The 24,963-nt window shown below is 44.8% G+C and overlaps 2 protein-coding genes across 3 annotated transcripts in view; both read left to right on the top strand.

Moving 5' to 3' along the window:
- The window catches only part of lrr1 (leucine rich repeat protein 1), a 35,148-nt gene extending 33,458 nt beyond the window's left edge, over positions 1 to 1,690 (top strand). For both annotated transcript variants that reach the window (XM_033026552.1, XM_033026551.1), the window contains one exon: positions 880 to 1,690. In XM_033026552.1, coding sequence (XP_032882443.1) covers positions 880 to 1,132 — 253 coding nt within the window. In that variant the 3' untranslated portion in view covers positions 1,133 to 1,690. The remainder of the gene's footprint in view (positions 1 to 879) is intronic.
- Positions 1,691 to 6,571: 4,881 nt separating this feature from the next.
- On the top strand, positions 6,572 to 9,936 carry mgat2 (alpha-1,6-mannosyl-glycoprotein 2-beta-N-acetylglucosaminyltransferase). Its single transcript, XM_033026550.1, is given in 4 exon segments — positions 6,572 to 6,924; positions 6,927 to 7,534; positions 7,536 to 7,673; positions 7,675 to 9,936. Coding segments are annotated over 4 exon segments (1,302 nt in total). The 5' UTR covers positions 6,572 to 6,764; the 3' UTR covers positions 8,071 to 9,936.
- Positions 9,937 to 24,963: the final 15,027 nt, after the last annotated feature.

The following is a 24,963-nucleotide window of genomic DNA, read 5'->3' as shown; positions in this document are numbered from 1 at the left end:
CAGTCAGCAAAAAGACTATACATAATTACAATCAAGCCATTCACAGTACAGATATTGGGATAAAGGGAATAATGTCTAATGCAAGTTAAAGTCCGATGAAAGATTATATGCCCAACGAATGTAAGTTAGCAAAGAGAAACGATAATCCAAAGCAATGAGCTGACCATCAATCCAACTTTGAATGTAGGAAGGAACTGCAGGTGCTGGTTTACGCCAAAGATGGACACAAAATGCCAGAGTAACTTAGCGGGACAGGCAGCATCTCTGCAGAGAAGGAATGGGTGACATTTCGGGTGGAGACCCTTCAGATTGAGTCAGTGGAGAGGAAGACACGAGATATGGATGGGTAAAGTGTGAAAACGGGAGATCTTTGAACTTTTTCCCCATTGATCTCTACTTTTCACACCGTGTCTCCCCCTCCTCTGACTCTCAGTCTGAAGAAGGGTCTCGACCCGAAACGTCACCCATTCTTTCTATCCAGAGATGCTGCCTGTCCCGCTGAGTTATTCCAGCATTTTGTGCCTACATTTTCAGCTGCAGCCTAATGACATTGATATGAAAGAGATGAACTTGAAAGTTTGAAGAAACATAGATTCAAATACACTGCTTGGATGATCTTCAAATGACACTCCGATGTCTCAAAAGAATAGATGCTTTTAAAACAAGACATAGATATGAAAATTTACTGCATTTATTTACTAATCCGTCAGTGTTCTGCATTTTACTATGTAAAATCTAATATTATGCAGGATCAAATGTCTTAAATTTACTTTATCAATTATTTCCATCACCTAAATGGTTGTGTTGTGTTTGTGTATGTTGTTCAGGCTCTTTCTGCTTTAACTGATTACGTGTTTTTTCCCCCCCTTTTTTGTAAAGACTTGCTTATGGACCACACATCCTTCCAGCTCACTTGAGTCAAGATCTGGACTTGATCAAAACGTGCCCTTGCCGAAGACCTTGCCTGGACTCCTTCATTCAAGTCGTTGTCAATCTGAACTTGCACCAGGTCTCCCACACGGTCGTCCTGGTGGATAACATGGGCAGCACAGAGGCCCCCATTCTCTGCTACTTCTGTTCACTAACTTGTTACTCTGAGTTCCTTGATAAGTACCATCAACGCAACAGATAATCAAGCTGCGTGGTAGGCTGTGGGATATTTGGCCATTGTGTTAATGTGTAACGATTTCAAGTGATGCGCAAACACCACAATCAATGTTCACGTTGGCAAGTTTATCTAACATTGGTGCTTACTCCTTTAGTGGCCAAACAAAATGTACACTCTAAGAACACCACTGTCGTTTGGGACCACACATCAGTATTGCAGTCTTTTCGGGACAATGCCTTTAACTGGAAAAGGTTTCCATTTTAAGCATAATATGATGTTTAGCAGTTTTGCTACCATATTTTGTACTCTTTCGATAATTTTTTGATAGGATAACTTGCATTAGTTAACATAGTAATTTAAGTGGGCCTTGAGACTAGATTACGTTACATTTAAAGTTTCTAAAATAAACTGGCACAGCAGTATTCTGTGTATATAGAATGCTGGCTGCCTTTTTCCAATAGCAACTCTTAAATATGCATATCTTTTTTATTGAGAAGACTGACGTATAAAGGAATTTGTTCCAATATGTGGTATTTTCATTTATATTTAATTTAAAAAAAATTGTTATTGTGTTCACTAAAATTATCAGAGCAGTATGTTAAAATGTATGTTCTTGGAAATTGTATTTATTTTTTAACAATTTTGTCTTTCACGTTTGTTTTTAGAAAATCTGTTTCTCGCAATCTACTGTTCTTTAGTGACACCCAATTTCAAGACCATTTCACTGATCCAATGGCGCAGTGGTGGAGATGCTGCCCCGCAGAGTCAGAGACCTGGGTCCCATCATGACCTTGGGTGCTGTCGGCACAGAGTTTATATGTTCTCCCTGTGACTGCGTGGGTTTCCTCCAGGTGCTCCGGTTTCCTCCAAAATCCCCAAAACGTGCAGGTTTCATTGGCTTCTGTAAATTACCCCTAATGTGTAAAATGAGAAAGTGGGATAACATGGAACTAGTATGCCAGTGATCAAAGGTCTGCCTGTTTCTACGCTGTATCTCAAAGTAAGATGCACAGGATTCATTGACTTGGTGATATGGGTTCAGAAATGGTTTGCTGATGGAAGATAGGGGTGCGGTGGAAGGACAACATTGAGGCTAGAGGTCTTCTACATAAATGTTGATTTAGTTAGTAGGTAAATAAGATCAAATAGAACAAGTTGTCGTACAACTTTAGGCTGTGCATGCCATACACAAGAAGGAAGAAGAAGATAGTAGGTTTTCAGTTGACATCAATTCAGTATTCAGTATTTAATTTAATGTCATTTTAACTGAGTACTTACATTCACAGATGAAACGAAAAAATTGTTTCTTAATCAGTTCCCATCAGTGCGGTTAATAAAAACAGAATAAATACATATAGCTTTAAGAAATTAAAATTGTCATATCTAAAATAGGCCTAAAAATTGAAATAAAAACAGACATTCAGACCGAACAGTGGCTTTGCTTTGACAGGTGCCTAGTTGTCAAAGTATGGGCGAGGTTAAATGTGTTGGTGTATGATATATGGGGAGGTTGCTGGGGTTGTGGACTGTAAGGAAGGTTGTCAAAATGCACAGTGGGATGTGGATCAGTTACAGATAAGGGCAAAGAAATGGTAGATGGAGTTTAATCTGAGCAAGTGTGACCACTTTAGTAGGTCAAAGGTAAGAGAAAGGTAGATGGTTGATGGAAAGACCCTCAATGTTAATGTGCAGAGGGATCTCGGGGTCCAGATCCATAACTTTTGAAAGTGGCAACACAAGTAGATAGAGTAGTAAATAAAGTATATGTAATGCTTGCCCTCATAGTCAGACCATTGAATATAACAGTTAGGAAGTTGTGCTGCAGCTTTATAGAGCTTTTGATAGTCTGCATTTGGAGTATTGTGCGCAGTTCTGGGCACATCATTACAGGAAGGATGTGGAGGCTTTCGGGAGGGTGCAGAAGCATCTAGCAGGTATTAGCTATAACAAGAGGTTGGAATGCTGGAGGCTGCGGGGAGTGTGATAAAATTATGGGAGATGGACAGTCAACCTTTTCTCACAAGGTGGAAATATCAAAGACTAGAGGCCATAGCTTTAAGGTGCAAGAACAAAGTTTAAAGAAAGTGTGTGGGGCAATTTATTTTACAGTGATGGAAGCCTGCAACATGGTGTTAAAGGTAGTGGTGGAGACTGACATGATAGTGGCTTAAAAAAAACATAGATAGGCGCTTGGATATGGAGGGATATGATCATATGCAGACAGGGGAGACTGATCTATTCTGGCATCATGGCTGGCTTGGTCATTGTGAGCTTTAGGCCCTCATCCTGTGCTCTACTTTCTGTGCTAAAACATTCTGTATTTTCCAGTTCAAAGGCACTTGTGGTTAAGAGTTGGTTGTATTAAGGTGTGTGTGTGAATCCTTCCTCCTTTGCAATGACTGTTTTGCCCAGATCCTGGGGGAGCGATTTTTAATCATGGATCACAAAACCAAGGGGCCACTTTGGTTGTCAAATAACATAAAATTATTTATGACAATTTGCATATTTATTTAATCAAATTTCGTGGGGAAAGAAATAATTGGGCCCAATGTGGTCTAGATCTGAATTTTTATGTAGATCGAAGGCAACTGCCCAATTCTGAGCTCAATAAAATGTAATGCATCAGATAATTTGCAATGAACCACATATACAAAGGCACGATCAATAGCCTTAGTTTTAAGGAGCATCTTGAAGAAAGAAAGAGGTAAAGGGATTTACAAACAAGGAAGAGATTTTTTTAAATCAAGGAATTGCGTAACTAAGAACCAGTGCGAGTCAACGAGCAAAGAGATGATGGATGAATGAAACATAGACATTGGCAGGAAAGCTATGAACGACCGCCAGGTTGTGAATGGCAGCGACACCTGCGTTGGATTTGTCAATTGACCAAAGCGTGACATTTCACAGGAAGTCTTGGTGAAGGCAGGTGCACTCCACTGGTGAACAGTAACCACACCAGGTAACCACACTCTAGCTCCTGCACCTGTAAAGGTGGATAGAGGAAATTCCAATCTTTTGGTATTTGTTACCTATTTGGCCAAAATGGTATAGGGAGATTGTTCTGAATGTACAAGTTTTATGTAAAAGTGTCTTAAGATAAAAGGATGATACAAAGTGTCAGCATGGACATGAAAAATGTGCACATGTGCTTGGTATTTACTTCAGATCATTTATTTAAAGACCTGAAATGCACCCTAATTTAATATTTGAAACCAAGTCAGACATCCTACTGAAAGGAAAAAGGTTGTTCTCTTTAGTTCAAGAGACATTTATTATCACGTGCACCAATTGGTACAGTGAGATTTGAGTTACCATACAGCCATACGAATAAAAAAAAGAACACAATACACGATAGAATTTAACATGAACATCCCCACAGCAGACTCAATGTTTCCCCTGTGAGGGAAGGCAATAAAGTTCAGTCCTTTACCTTAAATTGGTAGACAATTATTAGTTAAGCCCCTGTCCCACTGTACAAGGTAATTCTAGAGTTCTCCCGAGTTTCCCCTGATTCGAAATCGGAGATTTACGGTAATGGCTGTTCGTGGGTACTCAAAACTCTTGTGGAAATTTTTCACAACGTTGAAAAATCTTCACGAGTTTACAGCGTTTCCCGGGTACCTGCCGTTAGCGTTACGAGCCGCTAAGAGACGTCCTGAGCTCCGACGTTCCCGTAAGTACATTCTGTGTACTTACCACAAGTTTTTTTTTTAAACTCGGGAGAACTCTTGAATTACCTCGCACAGTGGGACAGGTGCATTACTGTATAAAAGCGCCTGCAAATAATTTAAGCTTCAAAGGTAAAAACTAATTCTACCTTTTTACTGCTGCAACTGAAATCAGCTGATGATCATGCCGGTCATTTTCTAGAATTGCATAATCATTCTGGTCGTAGCTCCATCAGCAACATTTTGTATATTTTTCAGTATATGTAAAGCCCTCACTTTCCCATGAGTGGTTAGGTAGGCTTATTTAAAGAGTTACAATTTAGAACAAAAACTGCTGAGAATATTCATCATATTACATAACATCCAAGGACAGATGAATATTTCAGATCAATCAGATCAAGAGTGGAAACCAGTCCTAAGTTATAGAGAAAAATGACAGAGAGGCAAATATAAAATGGAAAGCGGATGAAAAGAGACGAGACATTGCAGTTACTGGAATCTGGAGCAAAACGGATTCATTATGAAGAAGAAACGTCACCTATCCATGTTATAGACAATAGGTGCAGGAGTAGGCCATTCGGCCCTTCGAGCCAGCACCGCCATTCAATGTGATCATGGCTGATCAGTAGCCCGTTCCCGCCTTCTCCCCATATCCTCTGACTCCGCTATTTTTAAGAGCCCTATCTAGCTCTCTCTTGAAAGTATCCAGAGAACCGCCCTCTGAGGCAGAGAATTCCACAGACTCACAACTCTGTGAAAAAGTGCTTCCTCATCTCCGTTCTAAATGTCTTACTCCTTATTCTTAAACTGGCCCCTGGTTCTGGACTCCCCAACATTGGGAACATGTTTCCTGCTTCTAGCGTGTCCAAACCCTTAATAATCTTATATGTTTCAATAAGATACCCTGTCATCCCTCTGAACTCCAGAGTGTACATGCCCAGCTGCTCCATTCTCTCAGCATACGACAGTCCCCATCTCTACCTTGTGAACCTATGCTGCACTCCCCTCAATAGCAAGAATGCCCATCCTCAAATTTGGGGACCGAAAATGCACACAATACTCCAGTCTCACCAGGTCCCTACACAACTGCAGCAGGACCTATTTGCTCCTATACTCAACTCCTCTTGCTATGAAGGCCAACATACCATTCGATTTATTCACTGCCACTTCCTTAAGTACCCTGGGATGCAGACCACCAGGCCCTGGGGATTTCTCCAGAGTTGCTGCCTGACTCGAACACTGGACCGGCATCCGCTACAACCCCTCCCCTTATACCGGACCCAACAGTCACGTGGACACTTTGTGTCTTCACAGTCTTGGAGCGGGCCAAGCAGTAACTCTGGACAACATGACTGTCTGACGTTTCTTCCTCAGACTGGTCATCCAGACTTTTTCCAGCAGATTTGTTCTGAAGTAGGGTCTGGAACCGAAACGTCGCCCCATCCCTTCCCTCCAGCTGAGTTACTCCAGCATTTTGCGTCTTATCTTCGGTTTCAACCAGCACCTGCAGTTCCTACCGGCACATGAGGAGGGGGGGCGTGTCCGATGGCGGGGTGGGGGGGAGGGCGTGACGCGCCATGAGCCGTCGGCCCGGTGATTGGATGCGCTGTCCCAGGGGGCGCGGCGTACGCCGGCGGGCCGATCAATCAGGAGGCGCCTCGTGTGGACGGGGCAAGGGGCGGAGCGAGAGCACGCGCTGTGGGATTCCGTTGGTGAGGAGGGAGCAAAGAGCGCGCGCTCGCTCGCGGACGAACGTTGAGGGGAGGAGGGAGCGCGCGCCCGCTCGCTCGCTCACGGACAGCGGGAGACCGGAGGAGAGGAGGGAGCGCGCGCTGTGGGAGTCCGCTGGTGAGGTGAGGAGAGGAGGGAGCGCCGGCTGCTGAAGAAGAAGAAGAAGAAGCGCGGCAGGTGAGAGCGGGACTTGCCCGGGTTGGGCAGCGGGCCTCGGGCGGCCGGTTGCGGGGCCCGACCCCGCCGCCGCTGCCGCCATGAGGCTCCGCGTGTACAAGAGGAAGGTGCTGCTGCTGGCGCTGGTCATGTTGGTGGCCGCCTGCGCCCTGTGGACGGGCGGCCGCCAGAGGAAGGCCGAGGCGGTGGTGCGGGAGGAGGCGGCGGCGGCGACGCGGCAGGGGCAGGGCCTGGGCCGGCGGTGAACGAGTCGCGGGCGGACGCCCCCGACAACCACACGCTGACCTACCGGGCGCTGGTCTACCAGCTCAACTTCGACCAGGTGGTGAGGAACGGCCTGGGGTCAGTGCCCCCGGGGACGCGGGCCGCCGCTCCCGCCGCCGGCCATGACCTGGTGATGGTGGTCCAGGTCCACGACCGGCCTGAGCACCTGCAGCTGCTGGTGGAGTCACTGCGCAGGGCCCGCGGCCTGCAGCGTCTGCTCCTCATCTTTAGCCACGACCTGTGGTCGCCCCGCATCAACCGCATCGTGGACTCCGTCGACTTCTGCCCCGTGCTGCAGATCTTCTTCCCCTTCAGCCTGCAGCTTTACCCAGGGGAGTTCCCGGGCCACGACCCCCGAGACTGCCCGCGGGATGTGGGCCGCACCGCCGCCCTGCGGATGGGCTGCAACAACGCCCAGTTCCCCGACTCCTTCGGACACTACCGGGAGGCACACTTCAGTCAGACCAAGCACCACTGGTGGTGGAAGCTGCACTTCGTCTGGGACAAAGTCAAGGCCTTGCAGGATTACAAGGGCCTGGTGCTCTTCATTGAGGAGGACCACTACCTCTCGCCCGACTTTTACCACAGCCCTCAAAGCCATGTGGAGCTTGAAGACTGAAAACTGTCCCGACTGCGACGTACTGTCCCTCGGCACATACGCGCGGGTTGGTGATTACGGAGACAAATCGAATAAAGTTGAAGTGAAAACCTGGCGATCGACAGAAGCATAACATGGGCATGGCCATGGACAGGGCGACTTACCAGAAACTGATGGAATGCACAGATGCTTTCTGCAAATACGATGACTATAACTGGGATTGGACACTGCAGCACCTAACAGTATCTTGTTTGCCTCGGTATTGGAAGGTGATGGTTTGTGAAGCTCCTCGCATTTTCCACTCTGGTGATTGTGGCATGCATCACAAGAAAGCTTGCACACCCTCTGTTGAAATTTCTAAAATAGACAGAATTCTAAGTAACAATGCACAGCATTTGTTCCCAGAAACAATGACAATAAGCAAAGTCTATCCATTGGGTGCAATCACTCCACATGTGAAAAATGGAGGTTGGGGGGATATAAGGGACCATGAACTTTGTGCAAGTTATCGTCGGTTGCAGTAATTATGTGATACATTTTATGCCATATCATGTTTATGATAGTTTAGATTTCCCCTGTTACAAAATCAAACTACTGTGTGATGCAATCTTTGGATTTCAATCAAAAGTGGCTGCTCCTACGGCTCAAATTTAAAATACAATAGAAGATTATGGGCTGGGGGTCCTGGGCTTGGCCTAACTCGAATTAATTTGTCCCAACCAAGGTTGCAGTAGGGGATATTACAATTGGATTCATCATCCTCTGATACACTTTTGATCAGTGTCAGCAACTATACAAGAGAGCAGAATTGATGAAGCCTGAAACATTCAGGTCCCCGTGCCAATGTAGCTTTTTGGCACTTGCCATTACCATTGGATGATAAGAATAAGGTGCTGGAGGAATGCTGGTACAATGTATGCCGGTCAATGCCTTTACAAAAGAAGCTGGAAAGCGAATGTTTTTTATTTGCTTTTTAAAGAACAAGCCCTTTTAGCAAGAGTTGCCATTCTTTGTATTGCTCCTTGAACCTATTGTATGTGTTCTGGCGATTGAAGAGGAGGGAAAGCAACTACTGTATTTCCTGGCAATGAAGACGCTATTTTCTTAACCTAAAATAAGGTCCGAAAATGTACCTGTGTCTTGGAGGCCGAAGGTTAAATTGTTCGCCAAACTTGGCTGGGCCGCCATGGGTAAAGTTGCGGGGCGGGCAGGAGCGTTGAGAAGGAGGGGGTCGGGGATCATGCCAGCAAATCACTCAGTAGCTTGGGTGGCTACGAGCTCCCGCCGGGATCGGACAGCAGAACCGGTCCGCTACCTCAGCGCCTTCTGCCAGCCAGCCACGGTGTCATTCGGCACAGCACAACCAGTGGAGGTGGTGGTTGGCGGGTCGCTACTGGGTGGAAGGCTGGCTGCTCTGCCCCGGGCTCTCTCTCTCTCCCCGTTATGTGATCTCCCTGAGCCAAGAAGTCCCTGTCCCTCAGACCTGAACCGCATAGCACATTGTGGGACAGCGAAGATGGAGGCTCCCCAGTCCTCATTGCCTGCTTGAAGGAGTTTCACATCTTCCTGTCTACTGACTAAACCAAACCCTTGATCCTGTCCCGCCAGCCTTTTTTCAAAATTTAGCGACTCAAAATGGGGATGCGACTTCGACATTGCCGGGAAATACGGTATATGATGACAAAGAAGTCAAATGCTGTAAAGGTTATTTGTCTTTATTTTGGTTTACTTTACAAGTGATGCTTACAAACCCAGCATTGTCACTGCTGTTTAGTGTCTTTGTATTTTTTTTTAAACATGCCTTAATGTGTGGTATAAGTGATTATCATAAATTTATCACCCAGGCTACTTCTGCTGCAAGCGCTGAACTGCAACTGGAAGTGCTTTTATTGTGCAGTTCAAAGTGCTTACCCCTCAAAACACCCAGAGATCCAAGAGCAGAATCTGCAACTATACTGCAGAGATGGAAACAGATGAAGCTTTATACAGTTCCTGAAGTTATAGTAAAGAGTAAACACCCAAAGAATGGCTATGTGAAAATGTTACTATATTGACATCTTGGCGACGGAACTGTTCAGTTCTTTAAATGGCAAATCTGTAAATATTACTGCAGTGCAATGTTTTTGTTTATATGTTGGCAACTGTGTCTAAAATAACCAGCATGCCTTTTCCCTGTGATTGCATTTAATAGGGTTCATCTGACTTGACTGGTGTTGCTTCATGCACTGAGTTTGAGACACTGCTGCTCCTCTGAAACTCCACACTTTAAAAGATAAAAATGCCTTGGTTGGATTTTTTTTTTTGTATTTCATTGTACAGCCTCCTAAAATAAAAGGAAAATCCCATTCTTTTTGTGAACTGAAGAGATGGTTACTCAAAAAGAAGAGATACTCAAAATGGTTCTAAAGTGTATTTATATTTCATTTCAGTTTCAAATTGTATCACTTTTTCCAAGGAAATAATTTGACTTCCCCATACATTAATCACTTTGATAAGACCTGCTATTTATTTATTTTGAGAAGGTAGTAGGATAGACGTGAAGAGAATTGTGATGGATCCTGATTGACTATTGTTGCCATGCACATCTATTTTCTACTGACTATATTTAGCAAATTCACATTGGAATTAAATCAAGAATCAGGTCCTTCCCCCACCTGCCCCCCATGACAATCAGTCATCAGTCCTTTCCTTAAAAGTTGTGCCTCACTGGGAACACCACTGGAAGAATCTAGTAACTATTGTCACCTTAGTAGACAAATCTAAGTAGTGCTAAAATCTACTTAATCTTCAGGGTAAATACAGACATTTCGGTGAATGATCCTTCCCACACCAACAATTGCTCTTCTTACCGCATAGTTCTGCCCCAAATCCAAACTCTCCTTTCAATTCTCTGCAATTCCAGTATTACACAAGGTCATAAGGAATAGGAGTAGCATTAGGCCATTCGGACAATCGAGTCTACTCCGCCATTCAATCATGGCTGATCTATCTCGGCCTCCTAACCCCATTCTCCTGCCTTCTCCCAATAACCCCTAACACCTGTACTAATCAATAATCTATCAATCTCTGCCTTAAAAATATTCACTGACTTGGCCTCCACAGCCTTGTGGCAAAGAATTGCACAGATTCACCACCCTCTGACTAAAGAAATTCTTCCTCATCTCCTTCCTGAAAGAACGTCCTTTAATTCTGAGGTTATGACTTCTAGACTCTCCCACTAGTGGAAACACCCTCTCCACATCCAAGCCTTTCACTGTTCTGTGTGTTTCAAGGAGGACCCCCTTCATTCTTCTAAACTCCAGCAAGTACATGCCCCATGCTTACAAACGTTCATCACAGGTTAACCTACTCATTCCTGGGATCATTCTTGTAAACCTCCTCCTCTCCAGAGCCATCACATCCTTCCTCAGATATGGTGCCCAAAATTGCTCACAATATTCCAAATTCGGCCTTACCAGCGCCTTTTAGCGCCTCAGCATGACATCCGTGTTTTTGTATACAAGCCCTCTTTAAATAAAGACTAGCATTGCGTTTGCTTTCTTTACTACCGATTCGACTTGCAGATTAACTTTTTGGGAATCGTGCACCAGCACTCCCTTTGCACCTCTGATTTCTGGATTCTCAGCCCATTTAGAAAATAGTCTGTCTTTATTCCTACTACCAAAATGCATGACTCCACACTTTGCTACACTATATTCCATCTGCCCACTCTCCCAATCTGTCCAAGTCCTTCTGCAGAGTGCCTGCTTTCTCTACACTACCTCCCCCTCCACCTATTTTCATATAATTCACAAACTTGGACACATAAAGCCTGCAATCCCCTCGTCCAAATCATTATTATACAACGTGAAGAGTAACGGCCCCAGCACCGACCCCTGCGGAACTCTGCTAGACAATGGCAACCAACCAGTAAAAAGCCCCCTTTATTGCCACACTTCTGCCATCCAGCCAACCTGCTATCCATGCTAGTATCTGTCCTTTGATACCATGGGCTCTCATCTTCCTCAGCAGCCTCACGTGTGGCACCTTATCAAAGGGTTTCTGAAAATCTAAGTAAACAACATCTACTGCCTCCTTTGTCTTCCTATTTACTTCCTCAAAGAATTTCAGCAAATTTGTCAAGCAAGACCTCCCCTTCACAAAGCCATGGTGGCTTTGGCCTGTTTTATTGTGAACTTCTAAGTACTTGACATTCTGGCAGGCAGGTTTACACGGGTGGGTTTAAACAAAACAGTGGGAGAGTGGAGTCTATAACTTGGAAGCGTATGCGTGCAGTTAACGGGAATGAGAGTGTAGGAAATGTCACATTTAAACCAACAACAGGGGGATGTGAACCAATGCAAGGAGATGGGGGACACAAAAGGACAGAAGCAAAAGGTAGAAGGGAGATAAGAAAAACAAACCTGAAAGCTTTGTGCCTTAATGCGAGGAGCATTGAAATAAGGTGGATGAATTGAATGTGCAGTTAGTAGTTAAGGAATATGATATAGTTAGAATTACAGAGACATGGCTCCAGGGTGACCAAGGCTGGGAGCTCAATATGCAGGGTATTCGATATTCAGGAAGGATAGACAGAAAGGAAGAGGAGGTGGGGTGGCATTACTGGTTAAAGAGGAGATTAATGTAATAGCAAGGAGAGACGTAAGCTTGGATGCTGTAGAATCAGTTTGGGTAAAACTGCAAAATAGCCAAGGGCAGAAAACGCTTGTTGGAGTTGTGTACAGACCACCAAACAGTAGGGAGGTTGGGAATAGCATCAAGCAGGAAATTAGGGATGCGTATAAATTGGGCCAACCAAATCGTTAGCGCTGAGGAGGAGGATTTCCTGGAATGTATACGGGATGGTTTTCTAAGCCAATATGTAGAGGAACTGACTAGAGGGCCATCCTAGACTGGGTATTGTATAATGAGGAAGGATTAGTTAGTGATCTTGTTGTGCAGAGCCCCTTGGGCAACAGTGACCATAATATGGTGGAATTCTGCATTAGGATGGAGAGTAACACGGTTAATTCAGAGACTAGGGTCCTGAACTTAAAGAAAGGAGACTTTGAAGGTATGAGACGGGAATTGGATAGGATAGACTGGCAAATTATAGTTAAAGGGTTGACGGTGGAGATGCAATGGTAAAGATTTAAAGACCGCATGGATGAACTCCAAAAATTGTTCATCCCTGTCTGGCGTAAAAATAAAACGGGGAAGGTGGCTCAGCCGTGGCTTACAAGGGAAATCAAAGATAGTATTAAATCTAAGGAAGAGTATTATAAATTGGCCAGAGGAAGCAGCAAACCGGAGGACTGGGAGAAATCTAGAACTCAACAGAGTTAGTCGGAGAACTACGGGGGTGGGGGAGGGATGGAGAGAGAGAGGGAAAGCAAGGGTTACTTGAAGTTAGAGAAATCAATGTTCATACCGCTGGGGTGTAAGCTACGCAAGCTAAATATGTGGTGGTGTTCCTCCAGTTTGCATTAAGCCTCTCTCTGACAGTGGAGGAGGCCCAGGCCAGAAAGGTCAGTGTGGGAATGGGAGGGAGAGTTCAAGTGTTCAGCAACCGGGAGATCGCATCGGTCCAGGCGGACACTGAGGGAAGGTGTTCTGCCAAATGGGTCTCTCAAGTGACCCAATTTTGTATGACTCAGGAGTTTAAGATAGCTTTCTGCAGATTTAAGCCAAATTGCTCATCTTAAAGGGGAAGCGTACAAGAGCTGGACAGGGTAGAAATTATTCCAAAGTTATCTGGCAGTGCTGTCAGGACATGGGCAACAGCGACACCCCAACTTTTTGACACAAATAAAATCGCAGGGAATTTAGTGAAGAGGGGAGGGGTCCTCAAATCAACAGGGGGTCAGGTTTTGTTACAAACTCAGGCTGAAGCAACTGTAGGAGAAGGCAATGTACTTGTAGCATGACTTTATTGGTCAACGTATTGGGGAATAGAGTTATATAGCAGCACAGCATGGAAACAGGCCCTTCGGCCCAACTCATCCATGTCAACCAAGTTGCCTGACTGAGTCTCACTTGCACGTGCCTGCCCAAACACTCTTTAAACCTTTTTTATCCATATACCCGTCCAAGTGCCTTTTAAGTGTGTTAATTGTATCTGCCACTTCCTCTGGCAGCTCGTTCCACATATGTACTGGGAGAAGCCATCATTCAAGATAAAGGGTCAAACCTGGATCTGGTCTTTACAGTTTATCTAGTTCACCACAGTTGCATCTGTAATATATTTCTCGTAATGCACACTCATAAAATAAGTTGACTCTCGAGTCTATTGCTAAGTGACAAAAGTATAGAATAGTTTATTTTCAATAGGAGAAACATGATATCCTGAAATGTAAAAGTATAGTTCAAACTGTCCTCATTCCTGGCCTCTCACAAAGAAGAGTTCAGGTTTCAACAAGTAAAGTCAGAGAGATTAAACAGTTCTGCCACCAATTACCTCAGTCAGTGAAAGAGATGTTAACAGGCAGTTGATTCATAATTACTGCATTACACAATTACATAAAGTTATGACTACACCCAATAAGGCAAGCCTGCTGTCTCTTCCAGGGAACAGAAACTGGTGAATGAAACAAGTATTCGATTTGTACTCGCTAGAATTTAGAAGATTGAGGGGGGATCTTATAGAAACTTACAAAATTCTTAAGGGGTTGGACAGGCTAGATGCAGGAAGATTGTTCCCGATGTTGGGGAAGTCCAGAACAAGGGGTCACAGTTTAAGGATAAGGGGGAAATCTTTTAGGACCGAGATGAGGAAAACATTTTTCACAGAGAGTGGTGAATCTGTGGAATTCTCTGCCACAGAAGGTAGTTGAGGCCAGTTCATTGGCTATATTTAAGAGTGAGTTAGATGTGGCCCTTGTGGCTAAAGGGATCAGGGGGTATGGAGAGAAGGCAGGTACAGGATACTGAGTTGGATGATCAGCCATGATCATATTGAATGGCGGTGCAGGCTCGAATGGCCTACTCCTGCACCTATTTTCTATGTTTCTATGTATTTACTTCCCTCATGTGCCTTCGAATATTGCCACACCATATTTTTCCAACAGATCATTTAATGCAGGTGCGACAGAGGTTCACCTCCACCTCCTCCAACTTCATCTATTGCATCCACTGCTCTAGGTGTCAGCTGCTCTACATCGGTGAGACCAAGCGGAGGCTTGGCGATCACTTCGCCCAACACCTCCGCTCAGTTCGCAATAATCAACCTGATCTCCTGGTGGCTCAGCACTTGATCGTTCTTGCTCCGCACATCGGTAACAGAAAGCATCAAGGGAAATTCTGCAGCTGGCAAAAAATAAAAACTATAAAGGTAGTTCTGGATCTGGGATGTATTCGAATATGATTGTACTGCATCTGCGTTTTTCTCCTTGCTTACATATTTTGTCATTTCTTAGTTTCTGACCTGGCCCTCCAACTTACTCCTCTTGAATCATCAATTTACAACAATGCTGTGATGATAGACACCAAACGCTGGAGTAACTCAGCGGGACAGGCAGCATATCTGGATAGAAGGAATTTTTTAAATTTCAAAATAGACTTTATTCAAGTAATAAATATATACAATGCGTGGACCGTGCGAAAAATTCATCCGACATTTTCGGAGGCTATACAAATTGTTCAATACAGTTTCAGGTCGAGACCCTTCTTCAGACTGAGTTGGCGGGAGAGGGAGACAGACTTAAGTTGTGAAATTGGGACAAAGGGGGATGAGATCAAGGAAAATGTTAAATAGATCATTGTTAGATAGGAGAAGGCAACAGCAAAGCAAACAAACAAAATGTAAACAAGGACAGTCTGACTGGTCGGAGAACTGGGAAGGGGGGAGGGAGGGATGGAGAGAGAGGGAAAGCAAGGGTTACTTGAAGTTAGAAGTCATATTAAATACAGCTGGGGTGTATGCTGCCCAAGCTAAATATGAGGTGTTCCTCCAATTTGCGCTGGGCCTCACTCTGACAATGGAGGAGGCCCAGGACAGAAAGGTCAGTGGGAATAGGAGGGGGAGTTAAAGTGTCCAGCAACCGGGAGATCAGGTAGGTTCAGGCGGACTGAGCGGAGATGTTCAGCAAAACGATTGCCGAGCCTGCGCTTGGTCTTGCCTTAAATACATTAAATACTGTATATATATATTTAAATGATACTGCATATATAATTCAGCAAGGATCCCTCTTAGTATGTCATTCATAATTTATTTAAGAAGCTCATTTTGATTATATCTCTGCTTTCCTAACCTAACCACTTATACTTGAGACACTGAAAACATTCTTACTGATGCTTTATCTAGCCAGCAAATATTTCACTGCATCCCTTTTTCCTTCTCGTCATCTATTTAGTAGGTCGTTTCCTGCATTATAACAGTGATAGCACATCAGAAGTCACTTTTTTAAATGTTAGGTATTTTGCGACATCGTAGCATAAAAGGTAATTGTAGCAAGGAACTGCAAATGTTAGTTTACAAAAGAGACAGAGAAAGCTGAAGTAACTCAGAGGGTCAGGCAGCATCTCTGGAGAACATAGGTGACATTTCAGGTCGGGAGCCTTATTCAGTACATTAATACTTTGTTTTGCTCATCTCCCTTCTCGCTTCAGAATTTTAATCGTTTAGGATCATCTTTTTGTCTGAGATGGCTATTCCTAGATATATAAACATTTCTGGCATGCTGAGCATTACTGTTAAGCAACAACAGTGGCTTGCAAAAGTATTCATACCCCTTGAACTTTTCCACATTTTGTTATGTTACATCCACAAACGTAAATGTATTTTATTGGGATTTTATGTGATAGACCAACACAAAGTGGTGCATAATTGTGAAGTGGAAGGAAAATGATTCATGGTTTTCAAATTTTTTTACAAATAAAAAACTGAAAAGTGTGGCGTGCAAAAGTAATAATAATGAATAATAATGGATGGGATTTATATAGCGCCTTTCTAATACTCAAGGCGCTTTACATCGCATTATTCATTCACTCCTCAGTCACACTCGGTGGTGGTAAGCTACTTCTGTAGCCACAGCTGCCCTGGGGCAGACTGACGGAAGCGTGGCTGCCAATCTGCGCCTACGGCCCCTCCGACCACCACCAATCACTCACACACAGACAAAGGTGGATGAAGTGTCTTGCCCAAGGACACAACGACAGTATGCACTCCAAGCGGGATTCGAACCGGCTACCTTCCGGTCACCAGCCGAACACTTAGCCCATTGTGCCATCTGTCGTCCCAAAAGTAATCAGCCCCCCTGAGTCAATACTTTGTAGAACCACCTTTCGCTGCAATTACAGCTGCAAGTCTTTTGGGGTATGTCTCTACCAGCTTTGCACATCTAGAGACTGAAATTTTTGCCCATTCTTCTTTGCAAAATAGCTCAAGCTCAGTCAGATTGGATGGAGAGCGTCTGTGAACAGCAATTTTCAAGTCTTGCCAGAGATTCTCAATTGGATTTAGGTCTGGACTTTGACTGGCCCATTCTAACACATGAATATGCTTTGATCTAAACCATTCCATTGTAGCTCTGGCTGTATGTTTAGGGTCGTTGTCCTGCTGGAAGGTGAACCTCCGCCCCAGTCTTAAGTCTTTTGCAGACTCTAACAGGTTTTCTTCCAAGATTGCCCTGTATTTGGCTCCATCCATCTTCCCATCAACTCTGGCCAGCTTCCCGGTCCCTGAAGAAAAGCATCCCCACAGCATGATGCTGCCACCACCATGTTTCACAGTGGGGATGGTGATGTGCAGTGTTAGTTTTCCGCCACACATAGCGTTTTGCATTTAGGCCCAAAACTTCAATTTTGGTCTCATCTGACCAGAACACCTTCCTCCACATGTTTGCCGTGTCCCCCACATGGCTTGTGGCAAACTGCAAACGGGACTTCTTATGGCTTTTTTTCAACAATGACGTTCTTCTTGCCACTCTTCCATAAAGGCCCGATTTGTGGAGTGCATGACTAATAGTTGTCCTGTGGACAGATTCTCCCACCTGAGCTGTGGATCTCTGCAGCTCCTCCAGAGTTATCATGGGCCTCTTGGCTGCTTCTCTGATCAATGCTCTCCTTGCCCAGCTTGTCAGTTTAGGTGGACGGCCATGTCGTGGTAGGTTTGCAGTTGTGCCATACTCTTTCCATTTTCGGATGATGGATTGAACAGTGCTCCGTGAGATGTTCAAAGCTTGGGATATTTTTTTATAACCTAACCCTGCTTTAAACTTCTCCACAACTTTATCCCTGACCTGTCTGGTGTGTTCCTTGGGCTTCATGATGCTGTTTGTTCACTAATGTTCTCTAACAAACCTCTGAGGCCTTCACAGAACAGCTGTATTTATACTGAGATTAGATTACACACAAGTGGACTCTATTTACTAATTAGGTGACTTCTGAAGGAAATTGGTTGCACTAGATTTTATTTAGGGGTATCAGAGTAAAGGGGGCTGAATACTTTTGCACGCCACACTTTTCAGTTTTCTATTTGTAAAAAAATTTGAAAACCATGTATCATTTTCCTTCCACTTCACAATTATGCACCACTTTGTGTTGGTCTATCACATAAAATCCCAATAAAATACATTTACGTTTGTGGTTGTAACGTGACAAAATATGGGAAAGTTCAAGGGGTATGAATACTTTTGCAAGCCACTGTATATGAAAAATCTAATAGTGGCAATTTTCTGGATGATTATGATACAAAATGCATGCCTCTTTCACAAAATACCAATGTTTAACACGGGCTACAATAGAAAAAAAATGAGTGCTCGTATCAGGCTGCATTATATTTTTAAGAAGGAACTGCAGATGCTGGAAAAATCAAAGGTAGACAAAAATGCTGGAGAAACTCAGCGGGTGAGGCAGCATCCGTGGAGCAAAGGAATAGGTGACGTTTCGGGTCGAGACCTTTCTTCAGATTGATGTGGGGATGGGGGGGGGGGGTGCGGGAAGAAGAAAGGAAGAGGCGGAGACAGAGGGCTGTGGGAAGGCTGGGAAGGGGAGGGGAAAGAGGGAGAAAGCAAGGACTACCTAAAATTGGAGAGGTCAATGTTCACACCGCTGGGGTGTAAACTAGCCAAGAGAAATATGAGATGCTGCTCCTCCAATTTGCGGTGGGACTCACAATGGCCATGGAGGAGGCCCAGGACAGAAAGGTTGGATTGGGAATGGGAGGGGGAGTTGAAGTGCTGAGCCACCGGGATTTCAGGTTGATTATTGCGGACTGAGCGGAGGCGTTGGGCCAAGGGATCGCCAAGCCTCCGCTTGGTCTCACCGATATAGAGCAGCTGACACCTGGAGCAGCGGATGCAATAGATGAGGTGGGAGGAGGTGCAGGTGAAACCACGTATGAAGATGTGGTTTTGGTGGAAAATGTGAACATTTCTACCACGTATGAAAATGCTGGTTTATTCAGTCACAGCAAAGAAGGAAATGCGTGTGAGAGTTCCGGCGGGGACCATGTGCGTGAGTACAGACGGACCCCGAACGAGTGACGCGCAAAGAACCCGCTCTGACTGCGCACCGACACCGACGGACTGTGTGACAATATGGTTCATCCCTCCCCCTTTAGGAAGGGACTGCAGGGGAAAAAAAAAAATCAACTATATGGAAAAGCAGTGAAATGACTGTTATACAACGTGGTAGCGGCCGACGCACCCTTATGGAGATAAGGGGTCTTAATGTCTCGCTGAGGGGCTGGTGCAGGGAGCAAGGATTTAGATTTATAGACCACTGGGACCACTTCTGGGGTAGGGGTGACCTGTACAAAAGGGACGGATTACATCTTAACTGGAGGGGGACCGACATTCTGGCAGGCAGGTTTGCTAGGGCTACACGTTTAGGTTTAAACTAAATAGTGGGAGGAAAGGGATTTGACAAATTGGGAGTATAAAGATGGAGTTAAAGGGGAACTGAGTACAGGAAAAGTTACAAAAGACTCCCGAATTAATGGGATGGAAAGTTCAATAAGAGATAAAGAGAGTAAGGTCAGGGCCAATTGTGAGCAGTGTGAGAGGGGAGGTGGATAACGAAATCAAAGTTGTATATGAATGCGCGAAGTATAAGAAATAAAGTGGACGAGCTTGAAGCTCAGTTAGAAATTGGCAAGTATGATGTTGTGGGAATTAACAGGGACATGGCCTCAAGAGGGCCCAGGGCTGGGAAATGAATATTCAAGGTATACCTCCTATCAAAAAGACAGACAGGTGAGCAGAGGGGGTGGGTAGCTCTGTTGGTGAGGAATGAAATTGAGTCCCTTGCAAGGGGTGACATTGAAACAAAAGATGCGGTCAGTATGGATAGAACTAAGGAATTGTAAGGTTAAAAAGACCCCAATTGGACTTATCTACAAGCCCCCAAACAGTAGCCTGGATATAAGGTGCAAGTTGAATCAAGAGTTAAAATTGGCATGTCGTAACCGTAGTGCTGTGGTTGTTATGGGAGATCTCAACACGCAGGGAGACTGGGAAAATCAGGTTGGTACTGGACCCCAAGAAAGGGAGTTTGTGGAGTGCCTCCGTGCTGGATTCTTAGAGCAGCTTGTACTAGAGCCTACCAGGGAGAAGACAATTCTGGATTTAGTGTTGTGTAATGAACTGTATTTGATAAGGGAACTTGAGGTAAAGGAGTCATTAGGAGGTACTGACCACAATATGGCAAGTTTAAATCTACAATTTGAGAGGGAGAAGGGTAGATTGGAGGTGTCAGTATTACAGTTGACCAAAGGGGACCTTGGAGACATGAGGGAGGAGCTGGCCAAAGTTGACTGGAAAGAGACCCCCGAGCAGGGATGACAGTGGAACAACAATAGAAACATAGAAAATAGGTGCAGGAGGAGGCCACTCAGCCCTTCGAGCCAGCACCGCCATTCATTGTGTTCATGGCTGATTGTCCCCTATCAATAACCTGTGCCTGCCTTCTCCCCATATCCCTTGACTCCACTAGCCCCTAGAGCTCTATCTAACTCTCTCTTAAATCCATCCAGTGACTTGGCTTCCACTGCCCTCTGTGGCAGGGAATTCCATAAATTCACAACTCTCTGGGTGAAAAGTTTTTTCTCACCTCAGTCTTAAATTACCTTCCCTTTATTCTAAGACTGTGGCCCCTGGTTCTGGACTAGCCCCACATTGGGAAAAAATTTCCTGCATCTAGCTTGTCCAGTCCTTTTATAATTTTATATGTTTCTATAAGAACCCCTTCATCCTTCTAAACTCCAGTGAATACAAGCCTAGTCTTTTCAATCTTTCCTCATATGACAGTCCCAGCCATCCCAGGGATCAATCTCGTGAACCTACCTCAATCTCAAGGATGTCCTTCCTCAAATTAGGAGATCAAAACTGTACACAATACTCCAGATGTGGTCTCACCAAAACCTTATACAACTGCAGAAGAACCTCTTTACTCCTATACTGAAATCCTCTTGTTATGAAGACCAACATTCCATTAGCTTTCTTCACTGCCTGCTGTACCTGTAAGCCAACTTTCAGTGACCGGTGTACAAGGACACCCAGGTCTCGCTGCACCTCCCCCTTACCCAACCTTTTAGTTTTATTCTATCCCTAACATCTCTTGTCAGCCACGGTTGCCTCCTACTCCCCTTAGAATCTTTCTTCCTTTTTGGAATGAAATGATCCTCCGTCTTCCAGATTATGCCCAGAAATTCCTGCCATTGCTGTTCCACTGTCATTCCTGCTAGGATCCCTTTCCAGTCTACCTTGGCCAGCTCCCCTCTCATGCCTTCATAGTCCCCTTTGTTCAACTGCATCACTGCCACTTCCGATTTAACCTTCTCCTTCTCAAATTGCAGATTAAAACAAATCATATTATGATCACTACCTCCAAGCGGTTCCTTTACCTCGAGTTCTCTTATCATATCTGGTTCATTGGACAACACTAAATCCAGAATTTCCTTTTCTCTGGTCGGCTTCATTACAAGCTGCTCTAAGAATCCATCTCGGAGGCATTCTACAAACTCTCTTTCTTAGGGTCCTGAACCAACCTGATTTTCCCAGTCTACCTGCATATTGAAATCCCCCATCACCACAGTGGCACTACCTTTGCTACATGCCAGTTTTAACTCCTGCTGCAACTTACACCCTACATCCCGGCTACTATTTGGGGGTCTGTAAATAACACCAATTAGTGTCTTCTTGCCTTTACAATTCCTCAACTCAATCCACAGTGACTCTACCTCGTCAGTCCATATGTCTTCTCTTGCAAGCGACTGAATTCCATCCCTCACCAGCAGAGCTACCCTCCCTCCTCTGCCCAACTGCCTGTCCTTTCTATAGGATGTATAACCCTGAATATTAAGTTCCCAGGTCCGATCCTCCTGCAGCCACGTCTCAGTAATCCCCACAATGTCATATCTACCAATCTCCAACTGAGCCTCAAGCTCATCTACTTTACCTCTTATACTTCGCGCATTCATATACAATACTTTTAATTCCTTGCGCCTCACCTTTCACATCGACCCCTATTATACTTGGCCATACTCTCCTATTCCTTTGTGAGCTTCCTTTCCCATTAATTCTGGCGTCATTAACTATCTCTTTACTCTCTTTCCCTTTAACTCCATCCTCGACTATTCCATTTGACACACCACCCCCCTTATTCAGTTTAAAACCACCCTGTAGCAGTGGCAAACCTGCCTGCCAGAATGCTGGTCCCCCACCTGTTAAGATGCAATCCGTCCCTTTTGTACAGTTCCCCCTTACTCCAAAACAGATCCCAGTGATCTAAGAACTTAAATCCCTGCCCCGTGCACCAGTTCCTCAGCCACACATTCAGGTCCCGTATCTGCTCTCGCCAGCAGGAGGAACTGGAAGTAAACCGAAGGTAACCACCCTGGAGGTCCTGCTTTTCATTATTTTTCCGAGCTCTCTAAAATCAAGCTGCAGAATATTCATCCCCTTCTTTCTGACATCATTTGTGCCGACATGCACTACCACTTCCGGCTGTTCACCTTCGCCGTCGAGGATTTTCTGCACTCTGTCCGTGACATCCTGGATCCTGGCACCAGGAAGGCAGCACACCATCCTCGAATCCCATCTGTTCCTGCAAAAACCCATGGAGTCTCCAACTACAATGGCGTTGCCTGACGTTGGGCCCTTTTTGCTTCGCAAGCCAGTCCGCCGCTCAGTGTGATAACGTCTTCTGTCCCAACAGCTTCTAAGTGGGTGAACCTGTTCACAAGAGGTACAACACGCGGGGACGTTTGCATTCCATGTTTCCCTCCCTTTCTCACCGTCACCCACCTTCTCTCTTCCAGTACCTTAGGTGTAACAATCTTACTGTAGGACTTGTCGAGGAACGACTCAGTTTCTTGGACGAACCTGAGGTCATCCACTTGCTTCCCCAGTTCCCCAACACGGTCCTTCAGGAGCTGTACCTGGATGCACTTCTCACATTTGTAGCAGCCAGAGGCACCAGCAGTGTTCTTGACCTCCCACATACTGCAAGCATCACACTGAATCAGCTTGCCTGACATCTCCTTCTTTCGTCTCTCCCTCTCCAGCGTTTTGCGTAGCCTCCTCTCCTCAGCCTCCTCACCGAAGACTCTCGAGCCAAAGACTCACACTTTACTCACAGGGTCGCTCACTCACTGCCGTCTTGCTTATATTGACTGATAAATGGCCTAATTTACCAATTTACAAACAAAATTCCTCAGTTTTTAACTGTTTTCCCCCTCTGACTCACTTCTAACTCTCCTCCCACTTGGGCTACAGCCAATCAGTGCTTTTCCCTGCTTCTCTTTGGTCCTGTTTCTTCAAAATCCACGGGAGCTCTGAGTTAAGTCTGCCTGTGCTTTCACTCTTCTTTTCAACAATGGCAGGTATTTCTGAAAATAATACAGAAGGTGCAGGATCAGTTCATTCCAAAGAGGAAGAAAGATTCCAAGAGGAGTAAGGGGTGACCGTGGCTGACAAGGGAAGTCAGGGACCGTATAAAAATAAAAGAGAAGTACAACATAGCAAAGATGAGCGGGAAGCAAGAGGGATGGGTAATGTTTAAAGAGTAACAGAAGATAACTAAAAAGGCAATACGGGGAGAAAAGATGAGGTATGAAGAATATAAAGGAGCTTAGTAAAAGCTTCTTAAGGTATGTGAAGAGGAAAAAAATAGTTAAGACCAAAGTTGGACCCTTAAAGACTGAAAAAGGTGAATTTATTATGGGGAACAAGGAAATGGCAGATGAGTTGAACAGGTACTTTGGATCTGTCTTCACTAAAGTGGACACAAACAACTAGTGGCCAGAGGATCTGGGGTGGCAGAGGAATTGAAGGAAATCACATTAGGCGGGAAATGGTGTTGGGTAGACTGATGGGACTGAAGGCTGATGAATCCCCAGGGCCTGATGGTCTGCATCCCAGGGTTCTTAAGGAAGTGGCTCTAGATGCATTGGTGATAATTTTCCAATGTTATATAGATTCAGGATCAGTTCCTGTGGATTGGAGGGTAGCTAATGTTATCCCACTTTTTAAGAAAGGCAGGAGAGAGAAAATAGGGAATTATAGACCAGTTAGCCTGACATAGGTTGTGGGGAAGATGCTGGAGTCAATTGTAAAAGATGAAATACCGGCACATTTGGATAGCAGTAACAGGATTGGTCCAAGTCTGCATGAATTTACGAAGGGGAAATCATGCTTGACGAATCTTCTGGAATTTTTGGAGGATGTAACTAGGAGAATTGACAAGGGGGAGCCAGTAGATGTAGTGTACCTGGACTTTCAGAAAGCATTTGATAAGGTCCCACATAGGAGATTAGTGGGCAAAATTAGGGCACATGGTATTGGCGGTGGAGTGCTGATATGGATAGAAAATTGGTTGGCAGACAGGAAACAGAGTAGGAATTAACGGGTTCCTTTCAGAATGGCAGGCAGTGATTAGTGGGGTACCGCAAGGCTCGGTGCTGGGACTGCAGCTATTTACAATATACAGTGGCTTGCAAAAGTTTTCATACCCCTTGAACTTTTCCACATTTTGTCACGTTACAACCACAAACGTAAATGTATTTTATTGGGATTTTATGTGATAGACCAACACAAAGTGGCGCATAATTGTGAAGTGGAAGGAAAATGATACGTGGTTTTCAAATTTTTTTACAAATAAAAAACTGAAAAGTGTGGCGTGCAAAAGTATTCAGCCCCCCTGAGTCAATACTTTGTGGAACCACCTTTCGCTGCAATTACAGCTGCAAGTCTTTTGGGGTATGTCTCTACCAGCTTTGCACATCTAGAGACTGACATTTTTGCCCATTCTTCTTTGCAAAATAGCTCAAGCTCAGTCAGATTGGATGGAGAGCGTCTGTGAACAGCAATTTTCAAGTCTTGCCAGAGATTCTCAATTGGATTTAGGTCTGGACTTTGACTGGGCCATTCTAACACATGAATATGCTTTGATCTAAACCATTCCATTGTAGCTCTGGCTGTATGTTTAGGGTCGTTGTC

This window comes from Amblyraja radiata, chromosome 9, assembly GCF_010909765.2.
Source record: "Amblyraja radiata isolate CabotCenter1 chromosome 9, sAmbRad1.1.pri, whole genome shotgun sequence".
In the NCBI taxonomy this organism is placed as follows: Eukaryota; Metazoa; Chordata; class Chondrichthyes; order Rajiformes; family Rajidae; genus Amblyraja; species Amblyraja radiata.
This window is presented reverse-complemented; position numbering and strand designations above follow the sequence as displayed.